We start from the raw sequence: 10,704 nt of genomic DNA on the forward strand, positions 1-10,704 counted from the left end.
GTGTTTCTATGGAGATCTTCGGTTTATGCTTTCCATGCAGCACAGACCGCTGCAGAAGATTTTTTTTTTTTCGGCCAACAGCCATCACTATCTTCAATAACTCTTTGAAGAATTTAAATTAATGAGTTACAACAACATTTAATTTCCCTTTGGGATTAATGAAATATTTTTGATCAGTTTAAATTGAGTGTAGTACCCAAGATTCAACGCTAGGTGGCAGTAACTTAACTGACCTTGGCAGCTATCAAGTTGGCTTTAATTAACCGGATCTAATGATTCCTTGCCTTCAAATTACCCACATATTATTACCAACATCTTTATCGCTGGTATTACTGTGTACATTAGCGCTAGTATTTTTTTTTTCAACAAAATGTACCAAACTGTCCAAAGATGTTTTTCTTTAAAAAGAGCTACCACCGTTTGGAGGCTTTTCTGTAGCGCTTTGGAAACTTGAACCGGAAGCTTTTCCCGTGTCAACCAGCTTGTCTGAAGCTGCAGTGTTGTTGTTGCTAGCGCTTTAGCCGCTGCTCTGCTCTTGTCATGTCACTAACGGCACATTTACCGTAAACACACTGTCACAAACGAACATTGTTTTTAAGCGTTCGCCTTTGTGGAGGGGTAAGAAGATAAAGCTGTGGCCGGGGAGCCGAAAAGTGAGATGAAATGACAACGTCGACACTACAGGTACGTCTCAACGTTAGCTAGTAGAGCTAGCAGAGCTAACCTTTGAGTTTAAACCAGCCTGGTTCTGAGCAATTCAAACACTGAGCGTATGTCTTCAAGTCTTTTTATTGGTTTACATCTAATTACTAAAATCGCCGGATGCATTCTAGATTCTAGTAGTCGATTTCACTTGACTCAAAACTATAACAAAAGACTTAAATACTGCACACCATATATATAAATGCATGATTATGTCTATGCTGCTCACCTTCCATAAGCATTTGAAGTATATATTTATTGCTACCCAAAACTATTTATCATATACAGTAAATGAAATGGATTGTTTCTGTTATTTAAAGTTCAAAGGTCACAAACTTTGTTCAACAGTTTTGCTTTTTTTTGTCTTTTTCCTGCAACTCTCAGACAACAAATGACACATTTTGACATTTTTGATCCATCTGTCAATAACCTGGAACCACAAAAAAAGTTATATGAATACATTTCTTGTAGCAGAACAATATGAGTTCACATTACATTTTACTTTAATGGTAAATAAATGTGAGGTTTATCTTGCACAGCAAGAATTTCAGGGCTTGTTTTGGTAAAATTATGTCCAACATCTATTGAAAGCAAAACTTGTAAAAGCATATTTGATTTACATCTAATGGAGTCAGCGCCTTAGCCACTGCTCTGTTCAGTATGCAATGCTCTTAATGTATAACTCTGAAGTCAAGTTATAGCCACACTTGTTCAGTTTTTTGAAAACAGAAATCTGCTGCTCAATATACTTAGTGTTTTAGTAATGACTTGTTAAAATCGAACAGCAGAATGAAGAAGAAAATGCATCTAAGTGACTTTGAATATTAGATTGTTGTTGGTGTGAGTATTCAGAAATTGCTGATCCACTGGGAACCTTTTAAGCAGAATAATTTCCCTGGTTTACAGAGAAAATGTCCAGAAAGCGACAGTTGTGTCGATGATAAAGCCTTGCTGATGTCAGAGGATGCTGGGCAGACTGGTTTGTGACTGTAGCTCAAAACACTGCTTTATGCAACAAATAAAGCGTTCAGGGACATCATCTCTGGACTCGCATATCATTTTGGATGGAAATGTGCAGAAAACCACATTAGGTTCTGCATCTGCCTAAGATGAGGAAACCGATGCTACAGAGGTTTGCTTAAGCTGAACAATTACTGCTTGCCTGGTATGATGAGTCTTGAATTCAACTACAACATTCAAGATGGCGCAGTCAGAATTTGATGTAAATGAAAAAAAACAAGTGTTTGGACAGAATCTCTGTTGTGCTTGTATTTAGCTGCCTTCTGGTCCTTTTGCCCCACCATTACAGTTTAACCTCAGATCTCCTCCTTCAGGTCTTTTTGGACTTACTTTGACATTTGATGCTGTAAAAGGACTGTGTTCAATTCTAGTCGTCATGACACAAGTGCTCTGTTTGTGATAGATTTATTCCCTTCGCACAGCTTTTTCAACATGTGCGACATCAGGGAATGTAACACTTAGCAGTGAAGCTGGAAATATGTAAGACATGCAGGACTCCGGTCTTCTATGACTCAAATTGGACATCACTGTGTTAAAAACATCTCACGTAATATACTCATGGTCTAATGGAATTGTGGTTTGATCTAGAAGATAGTTTCTCATAATTTGTGAAAAGTTAAAAAAGGACATAAAAGGATTAGAGACAAAGTGGAAATTGGGGATAATATGAAATCTTCTAAAACTTTAAATTAGAGAAGCAGGCTGAGATTCTAGCACCGGGGAGCGATGTGGCAGCTCTTAGTAACAGTTTGAGTTCTCTGTCTGTCCAGCGTTGATCCTCTGAAATTATATTTCCGAATCTGCTGCAGAAAGCGATTGATCTCGTCACCAAAGCCACAGAGGAGGACAAAGCGAAGAATTATGAGGAGGCTTTGCGATTGTACCAGCATGCTGTGGAATACTTCCTGCATGCCATCAAATGTAAGTATTGCATCCCGACAATTTTCCGGCCTCTGTGGGTGCCGTGTTCTTCACGTTGCCGCGCGATGGTCACTGTGTCCAGATGAGGCCCACAGCGACAAGGCCAAGGAGAGCATACGAGCCAAGTGCATGCAGTACCTGGACAGAGCGGAGAAACTCAAAGACTATCTGAAGAACAAAGACAAGCAGGGCAAGAAGCCCGTCAAGGAGGCACAGAGTAATGACAAGTATGTTGTCTCTCTCTTGTTAAAGCACCCAGAGTTCTTGGTGCCTCGCTGAAGTATTCACACCCTTGAACTTTTTCAGATTTGATTAAATTTCTACAACAAAACTTAAGTGGATTTTGTTTGGATTTTATGTGATGGGCCAACACAGAGAAGCCGAAACATGAGAAGTGAAAGGAAAATGATACAAGGGGTTTTTAAATTTACAGATGTGATTTACATTTTCATTTTTTATCGCCCCCTCCTTTTACAAGGAAACACCCTTAAAAAAGAAACTGTTTCCAGCAGAAGTCAGGTAATTTGTAAACAGTGTGTCTGTGTGTAATCCACTCTCATTATAAATACAGCTGCTCTGTTTCTGGCCTCAGAGGTTTGTTGGAGAACATTGATAGACAAACGACATCATGAAGACAGAGAAACTCAGCAGGCAGGTCAGGGATGAAGATGTGGAGAAGTTAAAAGCTTTGACTTCCTCACAGAACTCTGAAAAACAACCATCCCCATGTTAAAACATGCTGGTGGCAGCATTATGCTGTGGGGATGCTTTTCTTCAGTGAAACCTATTAGTTAGAAAATGGTTGGAGCTTTATTATAAACTTTCAAACAGTTTATGCTTGAAACTGTGTTGGATTTTTGGTTTCTAGCAGAACAACGGCCCTAAACATAAAGCTGGCGTTGCAGTGGAATACTTATTCGTGTGCTAGAGTGGTCTAGTCAAAGCCCAGACCTAAATTCAGTTGAGAATCTGTGGCAAGACTTGAAAATTGATAACGCTCTCCGTCCAACATGACGAGGCTTAAATGGGGAAAATCTGTCTGGTTCTGGGTATGGATAGCTGGTTGAAACAAACCCGAAACACGGGATTCTGCAAAAATACTGACCCAGGGAGGCGGAATACAAATGCACTCAACACATTTTTGATTCTTACCTATTTGTACCGATTTCTTCTGTTTGATGCACAGCTTTGTGTTTGTCTATCACATGAAAATCACAAGGAAGTCCATTAAAGTTTGTGGCTGTGATGTGAAACATGGAAAGCTTTGAGGAGACGTGAATGAGGTTATGAGGCGCTGCAACTACCGCAGCTTTGAGGTCATTTTACTTTTTGTTTGTTTTTAAGGAGCGACAGCGACAGTGAGGGAGAAAACCCAGAGAAGAAGAAACTGCAGGAGCAACTTATGGGTCAGTCGACTGGCAGAAATTTGATCTCTGTCATAGAAAAAAACTAACTGTGGGACTGACTGTATTTATAAAGCAGCAGCATCACCCTGATTGTGTCTTTTGGCTCATCTTCCAAATCAGGACTGATGTTTAATACTGGAGTTGCTAACTGAGCTGCCAGAGACTCTCATACAGCTTTACTGATGCTAGTCTGTGACAAGTTCGACTTTTGTAACCCCATTTATCAAGATGAAAAATATTAAAATATAGAAAATTCTCTACTGTTAGTTTTTTCATGCTGATGTGCTTTTGCTATCTGTTTGGTAGCGTCGTGAACAAGCTGTGCATCGTTTTCTCATCTGTCTGAGGTCTGTTTGTGTTTTCCAGGTGCCATTGTGATGGAGAAGCCCAACGTAAGGTGGAATGACGTTGCCGGCCTGGAGGGAGCAAAAGAAGCTTTGAAGGAAGCTGTTATCCTGCCCATCAAGTTCCCTCACCTCTTCACAGGTTTGATCTTCCCTCTGTCGTTCTGATTACACATCGACTGTTTCTGTAGAAACCGATGTAATGTTTCAGTGGGATAAAAATCCTCAAGCTTGGTTTGAAAGTTTTATTTTACTGCAGCGTCTCTTCTCTCTCAGGCAAGCGGACTCCGTGGAGAGGCATCCTTCTGTTCGGTCCTCCAGGGACGGGGAAGTCCTACCTGGCCAAGGCCGTGGCCACCGAAGCCAACAACTCCACCTTCTTCTCCGTGTCCTCCTCTGACCTCATGTCCAAGTGGCTGGGAGAGAGCGAGAAGTACGTTATGCATCGATGCAGCGTTATGGATACGGATGGATCCGCAGCAGCTACAGATTGAATGTTTCTGTCCGTCTCCGTCAGGCTGGTGAAGAACCTGTTCGATCTGGCGCGTCAGCACAAACCTTCGATCATCTTCATCGACGAAGTGGACTCGCTGTGCGGCTCCAGGAACGAGAACGAGAGCGAGGCGGCGCGCCGCATCAAGACAGAGTTTCTGGTCCAGATGCAAGGTCAGGAGCCACGCTCCTGTGAAACATTTATTAACATTTATTCAATGTTTAATTTAAACATTAATCCTAGCTATTACAATAATATGTAGTCATCCAGAAAGAGAGCCTATTTAGATGTTAACCACAACCGTTTGCTTATTTTAGGTGTTGGCAACAATAACGATGGTATTTTGGTGCTTGGAGCCACCAACATCCCCTGGGTGCTGGACGCTGCCATTCGCAGAAGGTCAGAAGATCAGAAGTTCAATACTTCATAACTATTAGCTTGGCTTCTGGTGGGCTTGTTGTACAGATTTGTCATAATTGTAACCATTTTGGGTTATTAAGAAAATATTTTTTAACCAGTATCACACAACCAGATAGTTTTGTGTTTGAATGCACGAGAAAATCGAGATGTAACTATGTAAACTTAAGATGTAACTTTCTTAACGTAGCTTAACGTTTAGCTACATTAAGAAAGAATAATTTCTATTAACTAAACTGGTACGTCTTTAAACACACGCAGGGATGTAAATGCATCTAAGATAACAAAAAATAACAGTGTACCTGTAAAGGGAACACGCCTGTTTAACATGCCAGGGATCTGTAATGTATAATAGATCATTTTAAAGCCTTTTTGACCTGTAAAGTGACGTATTTCCTGTATTATTGAAGTAGACAAAACCTGTTAGAGGAAAATAGCCTAAATAAAAAAGTGAGCTCACCCTGAGGCCTACACATTAACTGCAACAACAGGATGTGAATGATATAGTGGTGATGAGTGAGTTTTAAATGTTTAAAAACAGTATCTCCAAATATAAAGTGCAGTGGACAAATGGAAAAAAAATTACATTTCTTGCTAAAGTGAAGCTGTAAGCTGAATATTTTTAGTGATAATTGCAGAAGCATCTGACATCAGCTGAAGGCGACTTGCAGAAAAGTAAGAAGTAGGCAGAAGCAGTAGGATAAAGCAAAATCCTGTAAAATGCAAATGGAAAAACTGCAGAAGAAGCATGAAAAATTCCACCCAAAGAATATTAGAGATTCATGCTGTTTACAAAGCTAACCTGTAAGGTCACATTAGCTAAAACTAGCTAAAATAATAATGATAGCATTCAGGCATGGCCTACAGTAATGCACTCTATGCAGTGTGAAAGAAAACAGAAATGTAATAAGCAGAAACATAAAAAAACGGTCTGCAATCTTCTTTCAAAGAAAAACTTTCTGCTTATCATTAGTTGAAGAATATAAACGGGAAGAAAAACTGGTTTTAGCTCATCGACTGCAGAGCAGTTTATAGTTAGCTAAAGCTGGTTGTGGGTCACCATCATGTTTTTATAACATTATAGTGTGATGACAGCAATGTGAGAGGTGTTAGCTACAAAGTTAATGTTAGATGAAATTCTGGAATTAGGATTGGAAGGAGGGTCGGATTGGGAACCCTCAGAGCTAGTGGGCCAGTGTTTTTTTTTTCTTAAGAAGAATATTATAAAATCTGCAAAAGATATGAAACAGGTGAAATAACCAGGAGTAGTTGAAGGATATGACTATTAAAGTTTTTGGTTGATAGTTGTGTGTAGTTTGATTTCTAAGCATCAGGAGCCAGAGGTTTTCCTCCCAGCCGCTGACTGTCCAGTTAAAGTTGTTCTCTGTGGGATCAGATTCGAGAAGAGGATCTACATCCCTCTCCCGGAGGAGCCGGCCCGGGCCCAGATGTTCCGACTTCACCTTGGCAACACGCCGCACAGCCTGAGCGACGCCGACCTCCGCGAGCTCGCGCGCAAAACGGACGGCTACTCGGGCGCCGACATCAGCATCATCGTTCGGGACGCGCTCATGCAGCCGGTCAGGAAGGTCCAGTCGGCTACTCACTTTAAAAAGGTACGAAAGGCTCAGACGTGCCGTGAACCGCTGACCTCCCGGATGTCATGTTTAATATTTCAAATCTCTAATCTAGAGTTCAGCTTGAATGGTTTTCATTTCTGAAACGCAGGGTCTGTTGTTTTTTTCCCCCCTTGTTTCCCTGCAGGTTCGTGGTCCGTCCCGAAGCAACAACCAGGTGATGGTGGATGACCTCTTGACCCCGTGTTCCCCTGGAGATCCTGCAGCCATAGAAATGACCTGGATGGATGTGCCTAGTGATAAGCTACTGGAGCCCATAGTTTGCATGGTGAGAGACGATGGCGAAAAATGTGTTCGAAGCCTTGAAGTAAATACATTTTTATCATCGATTACTTTTGTTTTAGCTCAACTCACAGGCTTTCTGTATTATATATATCTGTGGTTGATTTCTGAACTGTTTCTATTTAGATTTAGACAAATAATTTGGATCATCGTCTCTTATTTTATCTTGAGCCTTTATGGTTTTAACAAAAGCTTTACATGTTAAAACAGACAGAAATTCTGAGAAAACTTGTACCTTTTTGAACAGAACGAGCAGAAAATGGTTCCCTGCATGTGTCCCAAGCAGCATGTAGATGGTGCTGGTGGTTGTCATGGAGACATGATGACCCTAAGATGCCACTCTTTACATCATTCTTCTGTTGCCGTGTACGGTGGCAAAATAAGCCTGGATTCCTGTGTCATGCTGTATTTGAACTGCAGGGAGATCAAATTGATAACTAAGAGTTCTTAAAAACTGATGCACTTAAAATTTTTAATAGATTTTAAAATGAATTGGCAGGGTTGCTAATAATTTAGCAACCACTTGGTTATAAGCAATTATACATATCAGTAAATTAAAAATCAGATACGAATTTACTAAAACAAATAAATTAACTTTGTAAGATACTTTAGACATGGAGAGATGTTAAGTAATGATCTAATGATGCATTTTCTGTATTAAATAACTGAAATAAAAATAAATTTTTACAGATGTTCTAATTTACTTAAGAAAAAGTCACATTGAATCTGTCACTGTGGTTCTCACAAAACCAAAAAGGAAATGGTTTTTATTATGGAATCAAGAAAAAATGGTTTTCAGTATTTTTTCTGTAAGTTTTTTATGCAAAATTACCTACAACAGACTTTTAAAAGTAACTAGCTTTAAACTATGTTGCCTATCTTTCTTCATTTTCTATTTTCACAGAAGAGGCTCTTTTCCACTAGGGAATCATTTTGTCCTAAAATCTGAAAACAGAAATAATTTTAGCTTTAGTAATAAAACATTTTGTTGTGGCTCCAGGTGAGTTTTAGTTTGTAGCAGCTGGTGCAAAATATGCTGACTCTCGATCTAGATAAATCACCACGGTGAGATTTTGGAGCAGGAAGTGGCAGTGAATCTTCTTCTTCTTCTTCCTCCTCCTCCTCTTCCTCTGCAGTCGGACATGTTGCGCTCTCTGTCCACCACGCGTCCCACAGTCAACACTGAAGACCTGATGAAGGTGAAGAAGTTCACAGAGGACTTTGGGATGGAGGGTTGAGGGATGCCGGCCCCGGAGGCTCAGACCTGCTCCCAGTAACGCCACTCCTCTTCGTCCTCCTCCTCCTCACCGCTGTGTAGGCTTCCATCTCTCAGACTGGTTGACATCCTCCTGATCTGACGTCTGTTAAAGCAGGCCACGATTATAGAACATCCGAAGGACGTTTTCCAAATGCCACATTAGACAAATCTGTGTGGTTTTTTTGTTTTTTTTGGTAGTTGGACAGTAGATCTCATGTCTCTCGCCCTCATTTCTGATGATGTAACCCTGCAGAATCTTCACTACATGAACTCGGCTGCATTTTACGCTGGGAAACGCTCCAAGTCCGCCCCCCCTTCGCCCGAACCCACCCACTCTACGACTGAAGGACTGTACGTTTTGTCGCCGTCGTGCACTTTGCTTTGGATCCACATGAAGGACCCTGATGACTGAAGGTGAAGCAGAAGTTTCTAATTTCCACCAGGCATGCAAGCGTGTGAATGCATCTCAGTGTTTTTATTGTTAAACGTGCGTGTCTTAATGTTTCTGTTTAAATGTCAGGAGCCGGTTGTTCGCGTATTTAATGTTGAAGCGTGTCTGGCTCAGGCCTGCAGCAGCAGGCTGGTAGCAATCTGACCGAAGTGTTTTACACAAGAGATGTGCCTGACTGGGAGAAAAACACCTCTAGTTTAAATTATTCCTAATCCTAGGATGAAAAATGGAAGGATTTTCTGGTCTTCTTTTGTCACGTTGTAACAAATCAAAATATTTGAACGCTAAATTTAAAGCAGAAAAAAAGTTCATTCGTTTTAGCTTTATCAATGGAATAATAATTATTTTTCTGCAGATTGAATTTTTTTTTTTTTTTGAGATTCAGTTTTATTTAAAATCCATTCTCATTTAATTTTAACAGGAAAAAAAGGAGAAATCACTTTGAAATTTTGGCGTTTTGCCTGAAAAATGTCCCGATTCTTCAGTTTATCCGATCAGACCTTTTCTGGCCTATAGGAATTTCTGGTGGCACATTTTTCCCCGTAAAGATTATACAGCAGAGTTGATGGAGGTCATAGTTTTAAATTAAGGTTTCACAAATTCCATAAAATATGATATTAGGTTTGAACCCAAATCTTCCAGACACTTTTCTTTCTTTACCTTTTACACACAGACCTCATCACTCTGTGAGTTTTATTTTGTTTCTGACAACAAAAACGGAAGAATGAGAGTCCACCCAGCTCAGATAAACACGGAACGAAAGCCAGAAACGTTAAAGATAAAATCCTACCAATGATTGCTTCCGACAGGTGCGATTGCCGATATTGCGAAGACAATTTGAAATATCATGCAGCTCTACTTTGAATCCTACGATTTTCCAGAATTTAGGCATAAAAATCTGATAACGTTTTTACTTTACGCATTAAGCAAGAAAGTTGAAAAAATTTAGTTTTTCACAAATTGACCTGCAGATCAATGGGGGAAAAAGTGAAAAATTCTGATTTTTCTGAATAATTGAGGCATTTTGAGGTCAAACTCAAAATAATCTAATTTTGACAATTAAAATTTAAAGACTATAAAAGAGAAATCTTTAATTTGGAAATAATCTGAAGCAGTCATTAGGTATTGCAGTTACCGTTTGGGGTAACAAATGCCAATGTTTTTACATTTTGGATAAAATATTTAATTGCATCTCATTACAGCTGAACCAAAAACAATCACTTGATTTTTAAAACCTTGTTAACGCCCATGAAGGAGACCCAGTCCGGCACATCTCTGAGATTTCCCTGCACATGTAGTGTTAACTTTATTTATGATTATTCATCACCTCGGTAGAGAAACAGTATGTTTACATTTGAAGTATTACCTTTCTTGCTGATTTAGCACCTTTGAAAGGCCTAATTGATTTTTTGGGGTTTTTTTTTTTTGCTTTTTGGGAGAAAAATCCACACTAATTTTCCTTTGAGATGCTGTCGTCTAGTTTGTTTTCAGTCATCTTGGTTGCTAGGAGAGCAGCTGGACGTCTTCATCGACTCTGACATCAGGACTCCAAGCTCCGTGTGTTCTGACTGAGCGATGTGGTGAATTGATAACTCAGCGCTACAGTAGTACAGCTCTGTGTTTGTCCAGGTACCTTCTGGTTCAGTGGGAGCTTAGTTAACAAAATCCCTGGTGTGGGGAAATAACCTGCTGCTGGCTGTGTAACCATTACAACTAATTTAACCAGAGTTAATAAAAACTGACATTTCAAATGAAGCCGGTGTTGCTGTATCA

The 10,704-nt window shown here is 39.9% G+C and overlaps 1 protein-coding gene across 1 annotated transcript; it reads left to right on the forward strand.

The window, feature by feature from the left end:
• The first annotated feature begins 463 nt into the window (after positions 1-463).
• vps4a (vacuolar protein sorting 4 homolog A) lies at positions 464-10,686 on the forward strand. The gene is made up of 11 exons (XM_005796269.2): positions 464-684; positions 2,532-2,643; positions 2,726-2,870; positions 3,988-4,049; positions 4,416-4,535; positions 4,670-4,826; positions 4,911-5,059; positions 5,204-5,285; positions 6,700-6,919; positions 7,068-7,208; positions 8,359-10,686. Exons 1-11 carry the CDS (start codon positions 664-666, stop codon positions 8,458-8,460), a joined length of 1,311 nt encoding a protein of 436 aa, XP_005796326.1. The 5' UTR covers positions 464-663; the 3' UTR covers positions 8,461-10,686.
• Positions 10,687-10,704: the final 18 nt, after the last annotated feature.

Source organism: Xiphophorus maculatus, chromosome 2 (genome assembly GCF_002775205.1).
Source record: "Xiphophorus maculatus strain JP 163 A chromosome 2, X_maculatus-5.0-male, whole genome shotgun sequence".
Classification (NCBI taxonomy): Eukaryota; Metazoa; Chordata; class Actinopteri; order Cyprinodontiformes; family Poeciliidae; genus Xiphophorus; species Xiphophorus maculatus.